The 23,458-nt window shown below is 33.3% G+C and overlaps 3 protein-coding genes across 6 annotated transcripts; 2 read left to right on the top strand and 1 right to left on the bottom strand.

The window, feature by feature from the left end:
- Positions 1-3,160: 3,160 nt before the first annotated feature.
- On the top strand, positions 3,161-5,561 carry LOC125216181 (receptor-like serine/threonine-protein kinase SD1-6). Of its 4 annotated transcripts, XR_007175375.1 has the most exons (7): positions 3,161-3,721; positions 3,802-3,882; positions 3,984-4,016; positions 4,099-4,320; positions 4,410-4,639; positions 4,727-4,874; positions 4,945-5,561. XR_007175375.1 is itself a non-coding variant. In XM_048117835.1 (2 exons), the coding sequence occupies exons 1-2, from the start codon at positions 4,752-4,754 to the stop codon at positions 5,230-5,232; spliced, it is 411 nt and encodes a 136-aa protein (XP_047973792.1). In that variant the 5' UTR covers positions 4,665-4,751; the 3' UTR covers positions 5,233-5,561. The 4 variants fall into 4 exon arrangements, 1 of the variants encoding a protein (XP_047973792.1); XR_007175374.1 differs by having other exon boundaries at positions 3,802-4,016; positions 4,149-4,320; XR_007175373.1 differs by having other exon boundaries at positions 3,802-4,016.
- Positions 5,562-7,725: 2,164 nt separating this feature from the next.
- Positions 7,726-9,831, top strand: LOC125209441 (probable NAD(P)H dehydrogenase (quinone) FQR1-like 1). Its single transcript, XM_048109037.1, has 4 exons — positions 7,726-7,878; positions 8,762-8,855; positions 8,936-9,198; positions 9,407-9,831. The coding sequence occupies exons 1-4, from the start codon at positions 7,859-7,861 to the stop codon at positions 9,627-9,629; spliced, it is 600 nt and encodes a 199-aa protein (XP_047964994.1). The 5' UTR covers positions 7,726-7,858; the 3' UTR covers positions 9,630-9,831.
- Positions 9,832-12,976: 3,145 nt separating this feature from the next.
- Positions 12,977-16,127, bottom strand: LOC125211417 (transcription factor bHLH112-like). Its single transcript, XM_048111192.1, has 7 exons — positions 15,750-16,127; positions 15,180-15,558; positions 14,879-14,983; positions 14,726-14,791; positions 14,236-14,301; positions 14,099-14,152; positions 12,977-13,687 (listed from the first exon to the last, which is right to left on the bottom strand). The coding sequence occupies exons 1-7, from the start codon at positions 16,013-16,015 to the stop codon at positions 13,535-13,537; spliced, it is 1,089 nt and encodes a 362-aa protein (XP_047967149.1). The 5' UTR covers positions 16,016-16,127; the 3' UTR covers positions 12,977-13,534.
- Between the last annotated feature and the right edge of the window lie 7,331 nt (positions 16,128-23,458).

Raw genomic sequence — 23,458 nt, 5'->3', positions numbered from 1 at the left:
TGGATTTAAAAACGAAATGTTCATAAATTATTCGTTCGAAAGAAATTGTAAAGTCTCAAAATTTTGAGATTTTAATACGGTCGAAAGTTATAAGGTTATTTAATTTAATTCTATAATGAATTACATAAATAGGCCGTCGCTTTTGCATTCTGATCATTTGTGATCCATGGAAAGAGAGAATATCATGAGAAGTCTATTGTTTTCTTGTTTTTTTTTACGTGTTCTTCGTTTCCTCTCTCAATAAATTATTACCAGTGTAGTTAGTTATGAGGTTTCAAAACAAAGACATTGTGTGTGCTGTGTGCATCTTCACCATAAAGAGTTATTTGGATGCTCCAAATCCAATGACTAAAGCAGCCTAATGCAACATAAAGCCGATAGTTTATGTCGCCAAGCTCAACAGTTGTAGTTGAAATTTTAACAAAGAATTTGTTGAAAGTGATGGGAAGCACAATATTTTTCTCTTGAATTTGGACCATTACTAAATTTCTATTGCGTAGAATGCACTTTAAAAGACTTAAATATCAATCAGCACAAGTGAGATTTTTAGTAGGATTTTGGTGGAATGGCTTTCAAGTTTATTACTCCTACATATTTCTTGTTTCTCATTGGTGTGTCCATATTTCTTTGGAGTAGATTTTGCAGAGCATCAGACACCATTTCAGCAGGCCAATCTCTGTTTCCAAACCAGACCATAATCTCCAAAGAGGGCAAGTTTGAGCTTGTGATGTGGATCCATGTATTTTGTGATCCATTTCCCAAGGATTTACCCAATTTGTAGGTGATTGATCTAATATTTTTGTGAAGTAGATTTTCTATTGTATCAATAATGGCAATCCAACAAGAATTTAGGAAACTAAGATGATCAAAACAAGAAGTAACATTTGATAGAGTGGAAATTGTGATACATAGTCATTGATGAGGCAAGCTAAGACACTTACAACATACTAACATGCATCCATGGCTAGATCTTCAAGGGAACCACAAACCTCAAAGCATACCTCTACTTGATCCATGCTTGAACTAGCAATTGATGGAAATCCCATGCTTGAACTAGCAATTGATGGATTCAAGCAACCTTGATATGACCACGAGTGCTAGACGTCAAGGGTCTTCATTTCGGCGTGAGCCATGGGTTGATTGGGGCCCAATGATGAAAGAGAAGACAAGCCAATGGTCCAACAAAGCTAGAGGGATTCCCGATGAGGCAATGAATAGAGACGGCTCGGATTTGAGGACAAATCTTTTCCAAGAAGGGGAGGATGATACGATCATGGAAGCCGTGCGTCAAGGATTTCAACTACAGTTAGATTCAACTGGAAATCGACCTATTGAGATGACATCCGAAAGCTATGAAACTACCACCATTGTCTTTGTCTTGGAAACAGCTTCGCGTGGGTATCTTGCACATCCCAATCGGAGTCCGAATGAGGGAGTTATGGCGGTTTTACGGAAGTCGCGCAGAGAAGGCCGAGAGCTTCGGGAAAAACGCCCGACCGGGCGTTTTGCTTGTGAAAATCGCCCGGGGACAGGGAAAACGCCCGGGCCGGGCATTTTGACATGTGAAAAATGCCCGACCGGACGATTATGCCGATTTTTTAGATTTTGTGGGCCAACTTTCTATTTTTGGACCCATAGTATAAATACCTCTTGATGTCATTTCTTTTCCTTAGACTTTGATGAAATTAGATGCTTGAGAGCTTTGTTTCCTCTTGGAGAGGGTTTCTATCCAATTCCTAGATTTAGGTTGCTTGAATCCATCAATTGCTAGTTCAAGCATGGGATTTCCATCAATTGCTAGTTCAAGCATGGATCAAGTAGAGGTATGCTTTGAGGTTTGTGGTTCCCTTGAAGATCTAGCCATGGATGCATGTTAGTATGTTGTAAGTGTCTTAGCTTGCCTCATCAATGACTATGTATCACAATTTCCATTCTATCCAATGTTACTTCTTGTTTTGACCATCTTAGTTTCCTAAATTCTTGTTGGGTTGCCATTATTGATACAATAGAAAATCTACTTCACAAAAATATTAGATCAATCACCTACAAATTGGGTAAATCCTTGGAAAATGGATCACAAAATACATGGATCCACATCAAACCAAAATCTAGGAATTGGATAGAAACCCTCTCCAAGAGGAAACAAAGCTCTCAAGCATATAATTTCATCAAAGACCTAAAGAAAAGAAATGACATCAAGAAGTATTTATACTATGGGTCCAAAATAGAAAGTTGGCCCACAAAATCTAAAAAATTGGCATAATCGCCCGGTCGGGCGTTTTTCACATACCAAAATGCCCGGCCCGGGCGTTTTCCCTGTCCCCGGGCGATTTTCACAAGCGAAACGCCCGGTCGGGCGTTTTTCCCGAAGCTCCCGGCCTTCTCTGCGCGACTTCCGTAAAACCGCCATAATTCCCTCATTCGGACTCCGATTGGGATGTGCAAGATACCCACGTGAAGCTGTTTCCAAGATGAAGACAATGGTGGTAGTTTCATAGCTTTCGGATGTCATCTCAATAGGACGATTTCCAGTTGAATCCAACTGTAGTTGAAATCCTTGACGCACGGCTTCCATGATCGTATCATCATCCCCTCAAATCCGAGCCGTCTCTATTCATTGCCTCATCGGGAATTCCTCTAGCTTTTTTGGACCATTGGCTTGTCTTCTCTTTCATCCTTGGGCCCCAATCAACCAATGGCTCATGCCGAAATGAAGACCCTTGACGTCTAGCACTCGTGGTCATATCAGCTTGGTTTCTTTTCTCCAGGTAACTCTACCAACTACTATATTGGTATATGGTACAAAAACATACCTGTTACAACAGTTGTTTGGGTCTTAAATAGAGATAACCCTATCCCACATTCCATTTATAACAAATCTCAACTAGAAATAGCCAATGGTACTCTGCTCCTTCGAAGTGGTGGCAACATGATTTTGTCATACAAACAAACAAATAATGCCACTGAAGCTGTAATTCTAGACACTGGCAATTTCGTCATAAGAAATGCTTCAGGTGTTCAGTGGCAAGAAGGGACTTTCCCATCACTCGGCCTGAAAAATCCCTGTAACTTTACGTACCTTGCACGCTATGGCGATGTATATGTGACATACAATAATGAGTCTTTGCTCTCTAGGATTCTAATTGACCATTATGGAAGAATGAAGCTGTTTCAGTGGGTTGAGGCAAGGCAGGCCTGGGATGGGCCTAATACATTGTCTAATACCGATCTATCACCAGCATGTAGGTGTTTGAGTGGGTTCAAACCACGAGTTGAGGTAGACTGGGATTCGTCCGTTTTTTCTAGTGGATGTGTTAGAAGAAAACAATGGCATTGCACTGACAGAGTAGGATATATCAAGGTAATCACCAGTAGATTACCTGAAAGCCCGGAATCTGTGGAGTTACCAGATAATGTATGCGAGTTTCAATGCTCAAAAAATTGCCCATGCATACGGAAGTGTAGGTAGATGTATATTACTAAATGGAGACATTCTGGATTTGGAGAGCACAACAAACAATTCTGCAGGGGTGGATCTTTATGTCGAAGTGAAATCAAAAGGTGAGCTAGTATTTGCTCTGTATTGCATTAAAGTAATCACCTTCTTTAATTGTTTCAGGGAAGAGAAAAGTTCTTGTTTTGGAGTTAGTGTTGCCCATTACTGCTGCACTCTTATCTTGTTTTGGTCTCTGTTATGCACGATCAAAGCTAACAAACCGGAGTATGACTTTCTTTCTAATGACTATCAAATTCCACATTGAATTTTTATGCAGTTGATGTTTATCCTTTGGCTTTGCTCAGGATCCAAGGACACACATCAAAATCTACTACTCCTTGATTTGGATTCAAATGGAGCAGAATATAAGAACGTCGCCCAAGTTGGTAATACTCATGGAGAAGATAAAAATGACAGATATGAGTTGCCAATTTTCAGTTTTTCTAGCATAGCTGCGTCGACTAATAACTTTTCCGTGGAAAACAAGGTTGGAGAGGGTGGTTTTGGACCTGTTTACAAGGTAAGTAAGGATACCTTGTTATGCAGATAACTATTTAGTTTGAGTGGGTGAAGTTATATCATTGTTGATACTCTTATTTTAGGGAGAACTAATGAATGGACTGTTTGTCGCTGTGAAACGGCTCTCCAAAAGGTCTGGACAGGGACTAGAGGAGTTCAGAAATGAGACAGAAGTGATTGCCAAACTATAGCACAGAAACCTTGTTAGGATCTTAGGATGCTGTGTTGAGAACGATGAGATGATTTTAGTCTAGGATGCTGTGTTGCCAAACTATAGCACAGAAACCTCGACTTCTTTATCTTTGGTTTGTTTCAGAATCAATATTCTCATTGTGTTTGTTATATTCAGCAAGAAATAAATTGAAATTCAACACGAAATCTTATCTGAATGCAGAGCCTACAAGTGGAGTGGTGTTAGAGTGGGCCAAACGCGTTGAAATTATAGAGGGTATCGCTCAAGGGCTTCTGTATCTCCACCATTACTCCCGGCTGAGAATAGTTCATAGGGATCTGAAAGCTAGTAATATTCTACTAGATGAACCCCAAAATCTCTGATTTTGGCATGGCAAGAATCTTTGGAGGAAACAGCATGCAAGCAAATACTGAAAGGATTGTCGGAACATAGTAAGTAAAATGCAATTTATATCTCATGAACTTGGGTCATGGTAGTGCATAAATGAGAGAATACAGTATATATTTGTGGAAATGCAGAGTTTATATGTAACCGGAATATGCAATGGAAGGGCTTTTCTCAGTAAAGTCTGATGTGTTTGCATTCGGAGTACTGATGCTGGAGATTATCAGCGGGAAGAAGAACACTGGTTTTTATGGTTCTGAGTATCTTAGTCTTCTTGGCTTTGTAAGTCCTCGTTTTCTACTCAACCACTTGTGCAAATCTGCTAAATCATCTGACATTTTGTTGGTCACAGACGTGGAATGCATGGATACATGGACGAGCAGTGGAGGTGGTTGATCCATCGTTGGAAAGGCCTGCTTCATCTTCAGCTGTATTAAGATACATAAAGATCGGTCTACTTTGCGTTCAAGAAAATCCAGCTGATCGACCTTTAATGTCCGATGTGGTTGGCATGCTAAATAATGAAAACGTGGAAGTGCCATCACCCCTGAATCCTGCATTCACTGCTACGAGAAGTTCAAATAAAGTCCAAATTTGCTCTGTGAATGGTTTGACACTCTCTCATGTTGAAGCACGTTGAAGTTTTCTTTCGTTGCATTTGCATACGATGATTAATTGTAAACCACAAACTGATAAGAGTTGAAATTTCGTTGCATAATGTGGTTAATTGTAAACCACAAACTGCTCTCATGGTTATGATAAGAGTTGAAATATTCAACAAGGCATGGTTATAATCTCTGATACGTTTGGGAGGCACATTTAATTTTCGACACTATCGAACATTATTGTATTGATTGATCTATGTATGGTTATAATCTCTGATACAGTTGGGAGGCCCATCATCGGACATTATTGTATTGATTGATCTATGTACTATATTTGATTTTTTAAAGGAGACTATTGTAATAATCCTTTGTGTTGTCTTTATCAGGATGGTTTCTTCATCTCACAGTCATACTTGACAAATTAATCAAATTCTTCATTCTGTGTAATTTGCACGATATTTAGTATGCTTATTATTATGGGATATGAACTAGGATTTTTAATTGAGACATTATTGAGAAATAAACTAAGACAAACATAGGTTAAACTTAAATGGTAAACAAGTGAGGGGATTTGTGACATGACTTTACAAGTTGAAGTTTTCATTTGTACCATCATCAATTACATGAACATCCCAAGTATATCAAATCCAGATTGCTCACACCAATATTCGTGGATTTTAATTTACAAACTGTATTTGATCATTGTGGGCCCAAAAATGTACCTCACAACTGCCCATCAAAAGTAAAATAAAAATTAATATATTAAATAAAGTGTTACTAGTTCATTATTATACTGACATTAGATTAATTTTAAGTCTATATTCTTACGATTTGGTGACAGGCACTAATCGTCATAATCACGAAAGGTTGAAACACGTTAATGACTACTAACCGATTGTGTCTAATGTCTATTACAGCTAGTCAAGTTCCACCACCCTAATTATTTCAGATGTTTGGAAAATGCTTCTCTTTCCACAAATGTGGACGTTTTTGTTTGTGTCCAACGTTAGAAGGTTCATCATTCTTAATAACGGAGCCTCAAATTTGGGGATCTAAAATTTGGCACTAATTGAATGCATTTTTTCAGTTTTATAAGTATTGGATTGCTTATTTGCTGATAAAATGAGATGCTTCCAACTAAGATGTATTTTCTCATTTAAGGTATTAATATTATGTTTGATGCCATGTATTAATAAAAATACTCCCTCAGTCTTACTCAATTTAAAATGTTCATCTTTTCTTTTTGCTTTGTGCAACTCAAGATGTTCACTTTTGATATTTAGTCACTTTACAACTCATTCTAAAATTTTATGTCACTATAGAATATGAACATCTTGAGTAAGATAGATGGACTGCTTACTTTGTTATTCGTAGAATGTATTACTACTATAGATGTATATAGAAGACTGCTATTGAATGTGGCCCACTTGTTGAACTAATTTGAATCAAGCATATTCACCCTCATACCATAACTAAAATGATCATGAATTTAGAGATATTATAACCTTTGAATTTTGTCGAATGCTGACTATAAGATGGTCTATATCTACTTTTGTGGACGACACTCATTTCAAGAATATAGTTTAGTATTCTCCCTTAAAGAAAGAAAAAAATCATTTACTTCAAAAAATTTAGTAATAATTTTGAGCCTTTGTTTAGTCACATTATCCTTCAAATACACAATTCACTATTTTCTCCATTTTTATTTCTTCAAAATTTCAAACTTTAAAGTTTAAATATTGGGTCAAGTATTTTAAGTTTAAATTTTTCACTAATAATATAATACAAGTTCACCATATTTTGCTTATTACATAAATACTGCCATAACTAATTACTCCGAGCTCTAATTTAGCATAATTCATAATTTCATCCATGTACCCAAGCTAACATTCAAATAATAGACTTTAGTCTACAAGCAATTAATTAGTTTGGATTCAGATCTAGCATGTCCCTTCCCTAAGTAAAAAAATAATAATTCATCTGATAAAATTGTAATATCATATTATTTGATCTATTATTCCATTATGGTGATAGAGCAACCCAACTAATTACGATCAGTTTAAGCAACCACTTTGATTTCGTTACTCATAATTAGTACTTTTTCCGTCCCAAATAATTCGTTCCAGTTTTCTATTTCAGTCCGTCCCACATAATTTGTTTCATTTTACTTTTATCATTTTTGACAGTGAACCAAATATTCCACTAATTCATTCCTACTCACATTTTATTATAAAACTAATATATGAAAGTAGGATCCACATTCCACTAACTTTTTCAATCCATTTTTCATTACAATTCTTAAAACTCGTATCCGGTTAAAATGACCCGAATTATCCAGGACGGAGGGAGTATAACGGAAATAGCAAACAAAATAACGGAACTATTGACATCATATTAGTTAAAGACTATAATCACTAATTATTACTCAAATGATGATGATAAGCATGACCTCAACTACCAAACCATCTAGAATAATATATTTACCTCAGAAATTGATAAAATTACAATTTCTAGACAGCTAATCAAGGCACCACATACTAGTCAAATCTTCTCTCTCCAATGTGGGCAATATATTAATGGCACATCCCACTCTCCACCATTGCAACATTACATTCATCCACCTACTACTTCACACAAGAGAGAGAAACTCCCTTCATTGCAATGGCCAAAGTCTACATAGTGTATGTTATCTGATTTTTTCATAATCTTTTTTTTTTCAATTAATTGTGCCCATCATAATATTCATACTATTTGAACATGTTGCATACTTTAGTTTGTATCAAGTGTTGACATGATCCATTGTTTTTTTTCTGTATTTCTTTCAATGAAATCTGCAGTGAATTTAATGTTTCTTAAAAGTTGCTACAGTCCCCTGTTTCTTGATTATGCCATTTTCACCATCCTTTTACAAAGTGGGAAGTTTGTATTTTTAAGTATTTCCAAATCTTCATTAAATCTGCTATTCCCTTTAAATGATCATGTGACTGTATTAGGAATTTGGAGTCCTCCAATTTCAATTAAACAGATATGTACTCCCTCCGTCCCGGAGTATTAGACTCACTTCTTTTGGGCACATGATTTAAGGAATTGATATTTAAATAATTAAAGTGGAGAGAGTAAAGTATGAGAGAGGGAAAAAGTAGGGGAGAGAAGAGAGAAAAAAGTAGGTGGAGAATAAAATAAGATAGATGCTTTTTGCTAAAAAAGGAAATGAGTCTAATATGTTGGGACATCCCAAAAAGGAAAGTTGGTCTAATACCTTGGGACGGAGGGAGTACTATTTTTAGGCAAATTTGGATTTTAATTCAAGTTTAGTTAAATGTCATAGGACAAAATTGGGTTATTGGTCCAACTTGTTGGTTTTCTTGCGTTCTATTTCCAATCAAACAATCATATTTGGCCATATAAGTATAATCCAAGTTCTACTTATTAATCTGGGCATTTTGACCATATTTAGTAGTCCAATTCTTGTGACATAATAATGATTATTGCCTATAGCTAAGAAGTTTTGAGTGATAAAAATATACTACTACTAAGTTGAAAACTCATATCGTTACCGTATAGCTACTATTCCATGTACGGACATGTTGAGAAGCTGGCACACGAGATCAAGAAAGGCGTTGAATCCGTGGAAGGAGTGGAAGCCAAATTGTGGCAGGTTTGAATATTTTTCTAGCTCAAATTTTGAATTTGCTAGTGAGGTGAAGTGGTTTTGGTCGTGTAATCGAATTCAAACAGGTGCCCGAGACTCTCTCTGACGAGGTTCTCGCAAAGATGGGAGCCCCGGGAAGAAGCGATGTGCCGGTGATCACCCCGAATGAGCTAACTGAGGCTGATGGCATTATATTTGGCTTCCCAACTAGGTTTGGGATGATGGCTGCTCAATTCAAGGCGTTCTTTGATGCGACCGGTGGTCTGTGGAAGACCCAGGCTCTGGCTGGCAAGCCGGCCGGGATCTTCTTCAGCACCGGGTCCCAGGGAGGCGGACAAGAGACTACAGCGTGAGTTATTGATATCATGTTTATGTGAACATGTTCGATGGCCTCAAAATGATTGTAGAGATTATAAATGTCTATGACGGTTAGTGTTGACCGGTCAACTTACTGGTCAAGATCTTGGTTTATGAGACTGTCTCGCACAAGACTCTTATTTTCAAGAATTTTTAAATTATCGATGATTCCGACTCTCGTCACTCTCTCGTATGTGTAGATTGACCGCGGTCACGCAGCTCACCCATCATGGCATGTTATTTGTGCCAATTGGGTACACGTTTGGTGGTGGCATGTTCGAGATGGAGAAGATTAAGGGTGGCAGCCCTTATGGTGCGGGGACGTTCGCAGGAGACGGGACGAGGCAGCCTTCAGAAATCGAGCTCGGACAAGCTTTCCATCAAGGGAAATACTTTGCAGGAATTACAAAGAAGCTCAAATAAGTTGACTAATATCATCATACCAGACTATGCATCTCTACGATTTTATTTGTATTTTATCCAATTTCTGCTTTGATTTTTAAAATTATGCTATTTGAGTTTTTGAAGTGTATGTCATAGATATATAATAATGGTGTATTATATATGGCTATCCTATTTGTGTAGAACTATATATTGAGATTGATGCATTTGGTTACACATTTAATATTACAATGTGTTTTGTTTTAGAATAACTCTTATCACTTAGATGAATGATGAATCCAAATATAACTATCTTGGGCCATCAATAATTGGGCTTGTGGTACGTTTGAACGTGACGATTTAAGTTATAGGATAACGAAGGCTAAAAAATTAATGAGACTGCATTGGTAAGAAAATATCTAAAAAATTACTTTTCCAGAATAATCTTACTTAATACTCCATTTTCTTAAGTATCAAATACAATCCAAGTAAATTAATCCAACAATATATTTTAAAATCAAGTAGTCTGTGTCTGTCTGATACCACCAGCAAAACACCCCTATATCCTCTTATTTTATTATATTCATCCTATTCACTACTAGAAACAACATTTTCTCTACTTTATATTCTCCATTAATACGTTAAACAATGTTGCATAAAATTTTCGTACCAAAAAAGAAATACTATTATCTCTCTTTTTTTCCCTCAAGATTTTGACATAACTCTTGTCAAAAATAAAATTATACCCCGTACAATATCATCGATCGGCGAATTACATAAAGATTTTGGGAGCCAAAAAATGGACGCATGAAATATTATAACTAATTTATTTTTAGTATAATTTAGAACACTTTTAGTATTTATATAAAAAAAACATTTATTGGGCAACGTTAGTAGTATTTTTTTGTGCTAACCTTTCAAATAAATTAGAAAAGCATTTAGTATATCATCCGATTAGTGTATACTATGTGTGTGAGTGTGTGTAAAGGAAATGATATAATAAAGGAACTAAATGATATGTTTATCCAAAGAAAGTAAATTGTAAATATAATTATTGCATGTCAATTTACATGCGGTGATGTTGATAAAGCGAAACACTTTTTCGATTTTGTTAAGCTTCAAAAGGAAGTATAGTGAAATGTTTGACAATTGACATGATAATTAAAGCAAAGTAGCTTATAGAGTATCAAAGCAAGGATTTTAGGTGAAGGAATTATATGACATTCATCATTTGGGAAAAGATGCTTTTACTTTCTAGTGTATTCAATCAGTTCTTTCCTCGTCATCCTCTTAGCATAAAAATCATATATTTTGTACAATTTTTTTACAAAAAGACGAGAACAAGGGTAATTGTAATTGGCATAGTCTTCACTCTTCCAAAGAGAGATTAAAAATTGCAAGCTTGTGGAGGTAGTAGTACTCTAACAAAATATTACAATATTTATAGAATTTAAATATTTGAAAGTCTGTGATAATTAAAAATACTTCAAAAATACATACTTCCTTCCTCCCATAAAATATGTTACACTTTCACTTTTAGTCTGTCCCATTAAAGATTACATTTCTATTTATAGAAAATATTCACTCACAATAATATAAATATTATATTTTCTCTTTCCACCTAACGCACAAAACAAAACTTCCTAAAATCTTGTGTCATCCCACAAGTATGACATCTTTTGTAGGACGATGGGAGTATAATTTATCAGACCTTGCATAGGAAAACAAATAAGGTACGTAGGAAAGCACTATCCAAATGTGGAAGCACAGGCAAATAAATGCATTGGAGGGCGTCGTGCACTAGGCAGTGGCGGATCCAGAGAAGGGTAGGAGGGGGGCTATCGCCTTTCCCCGACGACTCGATACCATGGATCCAGACGTAAATTTTTCATAAACGCCCCATCCGATAGCTTCCGGCGTCACCCCTCCCTTCTCCTTTAGCTTCCGATAAATTTTATTTCGCCCCTTCTATTTTAAGATCCTGGATCCGTCACTGGCACTAGGTGCTTACACACGTTGACGCTTAAGGGCACGTTGGTATCATTTTTATTTATTTTTTAATAATTTTAAGTATATAAATAGTGTGTTTAATTTATATAGAAAATATTATACTCCTAGTTCAGTGGTAGGAGATGTTTCTTTTATTGAAGCTATATATGTGGGTTCAAATCCCAACATCTCCGACACCTTTTTTCATAATATTTTTTTATTATTTTAGATATTTAAACAATGTATATTTAAAAAAAGTAATGAATGTTTTTGTAATGCCTAGCAAAACAAAGCATAATTTATATATATGGTTGATTTATCTTTTGAAAATGAGAATGCGAATGCATTTAAATTGCCATCGTAACTATAAAATTAAGCGGGGTTGGACGAGGGTAGTACTAGGATGGTGACCCCTTTGGAAAAAAAAAAACTTATAAGTTACTTGACCAAACCTATATACTAATAACATTTATACATCTTAATTTTTTCACGCTGCACATAGTTCATACATTCAGCACATTATGAATGCAAATACATCCTACATTGTACTACAATTTTACTTTCAAAATAAAGTATAGTGTTGTTTTTCAAAAAATTTACAAAATAAAGTGAATATTTGCCCCTCATAATTTGATGAACATCATTACTGGACATCTATAATTTCTTCAAATTCAGTATCATCTACCGAATTATTACTGGACATCATGTAACCAACAAATGATTTAAAACTAAATTATAATTCAATTCCACAGAATTGTAACCAATGCAATTCCAATTTCGTGTACCGAATCGCATCCTAGCTTCTTTCAACAATCTTATATTTCTTGATTGAAAAATCAAACTTTTGTTTTATTTAAGTTGTTACTAGTATTTTCATTTGATTCGACTAGATCAAGCCTCACAAGTTTGTAATGCAAAGGTGCCTAGCATTGGGTTTTTGTTTCATGCAGTCCATTGTCCACGTGCATGCGAGCATTTTTTTTCCATCTTGTGCAACTGTGTAGTGGTTTGCTTATTAAAAACTAAATACATTTATTTTTCACAAAATTGAAAATTGATCAATGTTGGCAACTTTGAATTCCAAAAGAAAATCTGTTCTATATATTATGCAAAAAAAATATCCATATGCATTCACCTATAGGAATTATAGTAAAAATATCCTATGCAAACAATTTATAAACTAATGAACACAAAATTAACCAATAAAAATCCAAAATTTGTAAAAAAAATGTAATCATGCAGTGGGCCTTCCGTACGCACACGCGTAAGTAACAAAACAACACCACCCACTCAACAATATACAACAAACCCTAAAAGCCAACTCCACTAAAACCTTCATAATTCCAAAATTAAATTAAAAGTTAGGTGGTAACATCTCCAAATAAATAACACTACAAACCTATCTCAATATTTTCCAACTTTATGCATAAATAAAATAAGAGTCGGTGGACAATATGATATGGAAATGAGTTGTACTTAGAAACAGGAACAAAACCTCCATACAAGCTGCTAAATTCAGCTGAAATTAAAACTGATAATTAAAGCATACGCTTATAATTAATCAGATCTCCTAAACTAATCAAACTAAAGCTAAATTTAGCACTTGTTCCCGTTCCTCATCAACAACACCTTAAATCAACAACTAATTAAAACAATTTATTTATTGTATTTTTGTGTTTCTTAATCATTTGCTAACCTTCATGATGATACATATGGCCCAGCTTGGCTGTCTTCTCCTTTTCTCTTTTCCCCCATCCTTTCCCTTGTCTTGCTTTTCATCAATACTGAAACAACAATGTGGCCTCCAATTCTGCAACACACACATCTCTCTCTCTCTCCTCTCTCTATATCATCCTTTTTCTTGGCCTAGAGAAGTTAAAACCAACGCTTTTTTCCTTTTTTCTTTTTTTTTTCTTTTTTATTTCCTTTTTCTTTTTTGTTATATTTTTCTTTTTTGTCTACCTGAAGCTCCCCCCGAATGTAGGCGTCCAGAAATCGGGGGTAGTCTCAGTAGCCACCGGAAAAGTGCTTGATATCGGCACGAGGCAAAGGCCCCTGCTCTTTAGGTCCTTTAATATTGGCTCTTCTTGCTCCTTAATTTTGTCGGGAGCCTACGAGTAATAACGTTACATAAATATTTGAGTTAACAATAAAAAATATTCATTTTGTTTTTGTAAATTTTTTTTAAAAAGCTAGAAAGATAAGACAATAGTCACATACGTTACATAAAAAATTAGTAAATCATGTTTAGATATTTACTAGGCATATTGATGTCGATTTTGAACTATTATTTGAAATTTAAAACATTTTCGTGTGCACCATCCCTTAGCACATGGTGTCGTGGGCCAAAACTGGGCAAAAAGTGTCAACATGTTCCGTGTGAAACGGCACCGTTTACGACTCCACAAGTATTTCTTTTAAGCTTATATATCAAGTAATTTGCGAAATACTATAGTACAGTAAATTTTAATTTTTTAATTGGTTCGTGGATGCAATTGAAATGAAAGCACTTTAGGTCATACCTGTTGGCGTTGCAATGGAGGCGGTCCATTCTTCAAATAAGGAGTGCTTAGTACCTAAAAGCAAGCAAAAAATATATAATATACACCAAGATTAAATTTAGAAATCAAATTAATTTTAGTGGGATATGTTGACTTACATTGACTTGATCGTGGAGCAATTTTATATAGTCTATTGCTTCATGGAGTACTGACGCAGTATCAGTCTGTAACAACATTAATTCACATTTTATTACAAAACATTACAATTTCAAAATTTTGTGGTTAATTTCCTTCAAAATACACTACTGTGGTACATTTCTAACTCTGCGCACAAAGTTCAAATTTTGTCATCACGTTCACAAACTCTAAATTAGAGTAAAATTGCAAAAAAAAAAATATAATAATATTCTAGGCCATGCAGGACCAAAATGAGCAAAACTTTGTACATTTTAACAAAATTAAAACTCTAAAATTTACAGCTACATGTTGTAGAAATGTAACAAATGTCTGTATAATAGAGAAAAAAAAAATGAAAACTGGGAGTATAAAGAAGTAGAATCAACACGAGCAAAAATTTGTGTATTTGAAGGCATGAAATTAAATTTACAAATATACAAAAATAAGAAATTAAAAATCTGGTTTTTTTACCTTTCCAAAGGGTGAAACCAACTGCTGGAGCGCAGTAACTCGGTCCCCCAGCTTCTCTTTTCGGACCTATTGAAGAAAGTCTAAAATTTTATTACTCCATTTTCTAACACATATTCTAAATTTTTTTCAATAAAAAGCCAAAAATAAACTTACCTTAAAAGTTGGCGATGGAGTTTCGATTCTTGCACGCTTCAATGAAGGTTCACTCCCATCCTTCATCGCCACCGCGTCTGCTCCCGCTGCCTTCCGGTTAACATTCTAAAAATATACAAAATTATTCTCCCAATTTAGGTTAAATATAGAAAACTAAACCTAGAAAAGTTCAAAACCTCAAAACTTAATTTCAACACCAAATAGTAAAAACTTAATTCAAGAAATTCATACTAAAATCAGCTTGACAAATTAAAATAAAATATCTAAAAACATGCAAATTAACATATTGATGCAAAATTACCTTTGAACCGAAGCTCTGGTGATTGAGTTTCGGTTTAGTAAGAGCTGAGGGAATGAGCTGCGGCGTCGACGACGGGAGAAAGCTCGCTCCGGCCGTCGCATTCCAGAAAGCAGCGTTGTTGATGAGCTGAAAATTGTTAGCAATTTGTTGCTGTTTAGGAAAAGAGGGCCTCAAATTAGGGGGCGACGCAAAATTAGTCGCCGGATTTTCGAGAAGAGGCTGAGTATCATCGGCCTCAAACAGCGTGTGCAGTAGCGACGAAGTGTAGCTGTACGACGTCGTATTCAGCGGGAAGCTCGTGGCTGTGTTTGCGACGGAATTCGTTAGCTCGAGATTGTTCATGTAAGAATAATTTTGTTGTGATATTGCGCTATCATGGCTGCAAGAAGACAAGGAGATAAGTGTGAGTTTGATTGATCAAGTTGGTTTGTTATTTTGCATTTGTTACAAGTCGAAAAAAACACACCTTTTTTTAGGGTAGCTACTGAATTTTTGGACCATTTATTAGGGATTTTATGAAATTGGTGATTTGAGAGAAATTAAAATAATTGTGTGAGAAAATTTACTTACATCAAATCTTGATTCCAATTATCGTCGGCAATCATGTGAAAAGTTGAATCAATCGGCATGTTTTGTGGTTTTGGAGCTTCTTGGAGGACGACGGAGGAGGCGGAGCCGGTGGAGTCGTTGCTGATGGACTTTGCGGTTTTGACGAGGCTAGGGTTCAGGCAGCCGGAGTCGTTGACTGCGGCGGAGCACGGCGATGAAGCGAAGAGATTTCTTGAAGAGTTCCACCAATTTCCTCCACAGACTACCGATTGGAATTCTTCTTCCATGATTCTTGCTAAAAGTTTTGTTTTCAAAAATTTTGAACTTTGATTGTTGTTGTAGTTCCAACTTTTGTGTAGGAAATGAGAAGTTTTAGTTTAGAGATGGGATATGAAAGTGGATTTTAGTGGATGTAATTGTATATATATGTGTGCTATGATACATTTTTCTATTTGTGGAAATTAAAAAATATAAATGAAAAAAGTGAGTGAAATGGATTAAGGAATGTGGTTGACATTCGGAGGAGATTGTGATTAGAATTACTATGAGACAACTAAAAAGTTTTGTTATACTAAAAAAAGGAAATTTGGTAGAAATAAACTTCTTTATCGTATGCAATGATTATTATTATTTTATTTTATTAATGTCCCTAATGTGTTTAGTTTTGTATTTTTGTGTGGTGATTTAAATATTTTGTGGGTCGCTTATGAACAAAGGAATATGGTTTGATGGGGCACGAATGTTTGCACCTTTTTACTAGTTTAGAAAATTCTGCGGCTGAAATTGATTTTAGGGACGAAATGGAAATTTCACCTTCTTTTGCTCACTTTACTTTCAAGATTTCAGACAATTTATAATGCTAATCACTTATTCTTGTTGTTAAACCCTACTTATTATGCCGATGCTTTAACACAATATAGTTTTTATCTTGTTATTTCAATGCTAGCAACAAATTTTATGTCAAGACTCAATAACCAGCCCTAACCTAATTAGTTTTTAGAATTTTATAAATAAATTAACTAATAAAATAGTTATTTTAAAATGATAAAGCTAAACTATGTTTTGATATAAAAAATATAAAAAATAAATTAACTCTAGCTACTATTTTATTCTTTAATTTACAATTAGAATATTTATGAATTTTTGGCATTTCGCAACGGCCAAGAATAGATTTCGTCAAGAATTACTCTGCAAATAGTGTTATTTACAACTAAGAAATAAGAATACATATATGTTTATTCACGAATTATTTTGGTCCAAAAGTGTTTTCTAAGGGGGTGTTCGGTTGGCAAAACTAAATCTCATGATTAAATATGTATTATGTTTGGTTCATAAGATTGACCCCAACAACTTAATCTTAGATGGATAATCTCATGATAATTAATCATAGCCTCCCTCATCCAACTAAAATAATCTCACAACTTAATACTAAATGGATAGTCTCATAATATTAGTCATGCCAACCGAACACCACCTAAGTGTACAAAAGGAGTATACAATTTTGTTAATTTAGCTGGAATTAGTCATAATAACCTGAGACCAACTACCTTGTGAGGACTGAGTTCATCAAAATGACGAATCATTTTTCAGCATTAAAATTGCTACAAATAATAAAAAAAAATAGTATTACATAAGAGTTTAACAAGACAATCGATAAAATTATGCCACAAAACTACTATTCACTCACACCCAATAACCAAGCCAAAAATGAACATCCTATCCTACACGTTCTTATCGGAAGAATGATCAATCTTTGGAAATGTAGCATTTAACATTATTAAGTCGTCCACTGACATTGTGGGAAAACTAGAAAATCGTGTTTTAAAAAGCTACTTCTCGAATTAAACATTTTCCACTAGATTTGATTGTATACATTTGTTGCAGATGACTTTGACAAATAAAAATTTTATAGGGTTGACTAGCGTGTGACAATTTGATGTATCGCGCATGTCGGCATGAGTGTGGGTGCCAATTTAAGGTTGGTAGAATTTTCAAGCAATTATTGATGAAGTAATTAATGGATTACTTAACTTATAAAGAGTTAAATCGAAGGTTTGAATAGGGTCAAATTCCAAAAGCTCCTATACGAGTTTCTTTTATTAAATTTGATCAGATTGTTATATATTTTATTCTTATTTGAATAGCTTAAAGATTAACTTAATTTGATAACTTCGATCAGGGGACGTAATCAATTGCTAACTAATTATCAATTCCAAATTGAGACCAATTTTCAATCATTAGATTAAAAGATCTTGTGGTTAATATATGTCAAGTGTAATATATTTTAAATTTAATTAATTATTAATTAAATAAAAAGGGTATTAATGTCAAATCCTATATGTAGTAATTATAACTAACTATTTTCTCTCTTCTCAAAATCATCTCAAATCTTTAAATTTACGTAACTCTCTCAATTTAAATTATTTTTTTCGCAAAAAATATATCAAATTAAAGATAATTTAATAAGGATTCCAACGAGATCTCAATTGCATATGTTCCGACGATGTTTGGGTGATGAAATTTGATAAATTATATTTCAATTTTCGTACATGTTGATAAGTAGTTTTTATCAACAAACGCAACAAAAAATCTCAATATATTGTAGGCAAAATCTCAATATTATGCATGTCCAATCTCAATAAAAATGTGTTGATATTTTCTTGTCCTTGTATTGATATTCTAATGTCATATTGTTGATATTTGTAATACATAATATTGATATAAAAAAACACCCACGAAAATTATCATATGATAACATAATGACGATATTACCCTTTTGTTGATATTTTGTCTACTATTTATTGAGATTTGTGAGCTTTAATCTCATCCACTCATTTTTAAATCCAATAATGGAGATTTAGTTTTGATTTTGGATTAGGGTGCTATAAGCATTAGAATAGGACCACCTCAATCATATATATAGTTTTGGAAAAATAGTTATAGTACTTGGAGATTTCATATTATCACACACAAAGACGTGCGATGATAAAATATTTGATCAGCAATTGAGGATATACATTCGATTACACAATACTCCATACTACTTCTTTATTTAGTCCATCTTTAAATGTCTCGTATAATTAGCTTGGAATATTTAGTATTAAATATGTCATATTACTTTTACTATTTTTATTAATTCGGTCTCATACTTTATAAACTCATTTCACTTACAATTTTGATCAAACTAATTAATATGTAAAAGTATTGCTCATATTCTAATGATTTTTCCATCTATTTTTCTTTAAAGATTTTATGTTAAAATCTAAGTATATGTAAAGGTGGGACATTTACTAATCATGGGGTGTATAAATGTGTCTATAAGACTAACGCTGATCGATGCTTATTGTGTTATAGTAATATAATACTATTATTTCAGTGCTAGCGTGGATGTTGGGTATGTTATTAAGTTATCAATTAGATTATATAAATTTATAGATACGATAAACTATAACAAAAGCATGACATGGAAGTGTATATAATATTTACAAAAAAATATGCCCAAAAATTTGAATTGAAAATTCGTTTGGTGCTACTTGGTCGTTGTCCCTATCTAGTGAATCACAAAGCATGAATAATTAAATTTATTTGTTTTAGAATAGTCGAGATGAAGTTGAACTAATAAGAATGCCAATATTCCTTTTGCATCTAACTTTGCTTAGTTCTACAATATACTTTAATATACTAGTAAGCTTCTCAAATATATAGAGCTGTGTATTTATTTATTCATATGATAGTGGGACCCGGTCATTGCACGCGCATTATGAGTCGAAAGCAATGATTGTGACTGTTTCATTCTCCTAATAAAGACTATTTATATATGTATGATTGTTATTTCCACTTTAATTATATGGTTTTAGACATATCTATAGATATATATTATAATCGTATAAGAGAGTTGTTTATTAGCACTTTAATTATGCTATTAGGTTCTCTAAACAGCCATGAGCTGACACATAGAAGGATAAAACAATCTTGAAAGCAACTATATTAATCAATTAAATTAAAGGGATAATGACTTTCTTAACCGATTTGTGATGATTTGTCCGCGAATCAAAATTTTATTATGTCAATATATGCTTAATGTTGCGTTTGGTATATAATTTTTGGAACAGATATTCTTAAACCATCATATGATCTTATAAGCTAAATTTAATAAAACTGAATTTTTTTTATATCTTATTCAAGTCGAATACGTATATCTTATTTGGAAAGGAAAATTGGACGAAACAAGACCGTGCAATATTAGGGCGCATTGTTTTTGGTAAAATAAATCACAAAATAATTTAAAATTCTAAGCAAAAGAATTTCTTATGAGGTTGTAACACACAATTAAACTTGAAGATATAAGTTGAATTGTTTTATTAGTAAAAGTTATATTTAAAAGTACATAAGAAATGGGGGAACTTATCTAAAATGTTAGCCACTTAATTACAGCTAGAATAAGAGGATAGTCCCATAATTTTTATTTAATGTGGAGAATAGAGAGTAAGTTATTTTTTGGAATAAGATGTGGAGAATTTTGATGTCAGAATCACGATATGAAAACAGGACATCTGGACATACCATATAATTACCATTCATTATTATAATGAAAAAATTGTTCGGCTAAATTCTCACAAATTGATGTTTTTATTTTGTTTTCTTTGATGGCAGTTGTTGGCAGCCTCATGGATTTTGTGTTTGTAGTGTTAAAAATATGGAATGTCAGCAATTTAATAAGTTGACCTTCAAGATTTTTCATGCTTAATAATTCTACCAACCAATTATTAAAAAAGAGTTTATGCTGGGAACAATTAAGATTAATTAAAAGAACGATTATTATGATCAGTCTGTCAAATAGGATTTAAAATGGATGTATTATAACGTTAATTAACTGCGTGTTTCCACACGCTATGGATGTGTTTGACGTTAATTAACCATATGCTACTACCTTAAATAATAATTTTTGCAGTGTATGGATTTATAGTAACAAATTATTCCAATACTTATTTATAGTTGAGATTGCAGTATGCTAATATAACCAAAAATAAAATATGAAAACGATCCCTCTTTTTTTTTTTTTTTTTTTTTGTATTTATGCAATTGCTTTCAAATTACTTCATTTGCAAATTAAATATATATTACACTTTTGTCATTGAGTAAATGTACTGTTGTGTATAGGTATTCTTGGCAAAAGGTTACTAGCTAATTAATACTTCATCGACCCAAAATTTTGTTTTTAGTTGTTCCAAAATTTTGATAAAATTTTAGTTAATTCTACACTTAAAATAAATAATACTCCATTTTGCTTGTAATCTATGCCATTTAGTATACCATCAATTATTTAAGCGTTATGAACATTCGAGTCTCTCCCTCACCTTAAATTATGAGGAAATGTTAGCCATGTTAAAATTGAAAAATACTAAAAATGATTGTATTTGTATATGAATTTATAGTTTATGTCCAAAATTAAAATTATTTGAAAATCATGTATTTTAATGCATTTTCCCAAAAAAAATAATAAACATAATACTCTCTCCGTCCGCCATTAGGAGTCTCATTCCTTGACGGCACGAGTTTCAAGAAATGTAAAGAAAAATGGGTGGAAAAGAGTTAGTGGAATATGAGTCTCACTTGTATATATTAGTTTTAAATGAAATGTGAGTGAAATGAGTTGGTGGAATATGAGACCCTATTATTATTTATGGTATAAGTGAATTGGGACTCCTATTCGCTGACGGACTAAAATAGAAAAACGGGATTCCTATTCTCGGAGGGAGGGAGTATATGAAATATAAATTCTATGCCTACATATCTTAATTTAAGCACACAAATTCAATATAGTTAATTTAATTACAACCATGCAATGGATCAAATTATATTCTAAGTGCAATCACAAAACTAGAAACACCGTCAAATTCTTTTACAATTTCTATAATCGCAAAATTCGCAAACAAATAAAGTAATAATATTAGAAATTAATAAAAATGACGCCACTATGATATATGAGTGACATAGAGCACTAAAAGACAAAAGTTAGACCCCCCAAGCACGTGGCAGTCGTAGAGGGCAACTGATACTATTTCATTAGCAAACGATATATAATGATGACTGTCACAAATTCATAATATCAAATACTTATAATTTCCCTGCATTTTGTATCTTTCTCCGTCATTGTTGGTCAGGGATTATTTAAACGATAATCAATTAAATCTATATTTATATCTTATAAAATATACTTATATAATAGGCGGCGAGTTTTGGGCCTTTGGCCTAACTATAAATATTTAAAAGTTTTAGAAATAAATTTAAATATTTATAAGTTTTAGGCATGAATTTGAATATTTATAAATAACTATCATGAATATTTATTTGAATTAAAATGAATAACCGGCGGTTACAAATATTAAATAGGATAATGAGCATTTGACAAATTTTGTAACCTCTATTCTCTTAATATTATAATTTATGATTTTTTAATTATATGATCTTTCATGTCCCAATTTTGTGCTTATAAAAGGCAAAGGCATAGAGTGTAGATGAATTACACGGCAATAAAAGCACTCTTCATCCACTCTCAAGCTCTCAACATTTTATTATTCATTTTAGGAACATTGTATTAATCGATTTTTCGAACCCTATCAAATTCATCGGTGTCTAGCGGGTTTGAAGTGTTATATACGTTAGGAGGGTTGTTTCATCTTAAGTGATAATACATCAATCCAAGAGCACTAATCATGCGGAAAGAGGATTTTTCTCGACATGACTTATCGTTCGGTTTATTTTATAATTTTTATTGTAATTTCAATTTCATTTATTGTTGTTTTTTTTCTTTCAATTTCAGCCATCGTGTAAGTCATCTCAAATCTGCATATTTATTTATAACCATAAGCCTAAGCCTTAGTTAATGTGTGTTTGTTTTTGTAACATGCAGGATGATGAGCCTGGAGCTGAACATGTATCTCAAATCATTAAATCTCAATCATTAAATCTCAAACCATAATTAATTAATTATTGTTTCTATTTCACACTTTGTTTTGGGTGTTTTAGTTCACACAAGAGGAAAGGAACAAATGTGAGTGATGTTGTAAGAAAAGGGTCGTTGCTTGGAAAATGTTTTTTTTCTTTTATATATCATCTACTATATTTTGTGTGATTGCATAAAAAAAGTCCGTGCTTTTCTTCTTGTCGATGGCCAGTTGCATCAAACTCATTTTGAGTTGGCTAACTTCGTGTAGTTTATGTGGTGTGGATTTGTACTCTCTTTATACCTTTTTTTTTTAATTTAAAATAATCTTTTTTGGGTTTGTTTATGGAGTATCTTATTTCGCAGACTATATTAAATTCAGTATTTTTTAATTGTCGTCGATCATATGGTTTGACTACCCTGCCCTAATCTTTTGGGGTTATGGTTCATTTTTGTTATTCATTAGTGTTAAAAACTACTCCCTCCATCTCGGCTAAGATGACACATTTCTTAGCCGGCACGGGATTTTAAGAATTATTGATTTAAGTATTTTATTGGAGAGGGAAAATGTAGGTGTAAGTATTAAAATAGAGAGAAAAAAAAATGTGAATATTTTAATAAGAATGAGAAAAAATGGTTGGATGTATTAATCGGAGAGAGAGAATTTCTAAAAAAATGAAATATGTTATCTTAGTTGGGACAAACTCTTCATTCACTCCCAAGCTCTCAACATTTTTATTATAGTACATTTTAGGAACATTGTATTACTCGATTTTTGGAGCTC

The sequence above is a fragment of the Salvia hispanica genome, chromosome 3 (genome assembly GCF_023119035.1).
Source record: "Salvia hispanica cultivar TCC Black 2014 chromosome 3, UniMelb_Shisp_WGS_1.0, whole genome shotgun sequence".
Classification (NCBI taxonomy): domain Eukaryota; kingdom Viridiplantae; phylum Streptophyta; class Magnoliopsida; order Lamiales; family Lamiaceae; genus Salvia; species Salvia hispanica.
This window is presented reverse-complemented; position numbering and strand designations above follow the sequence as displayed.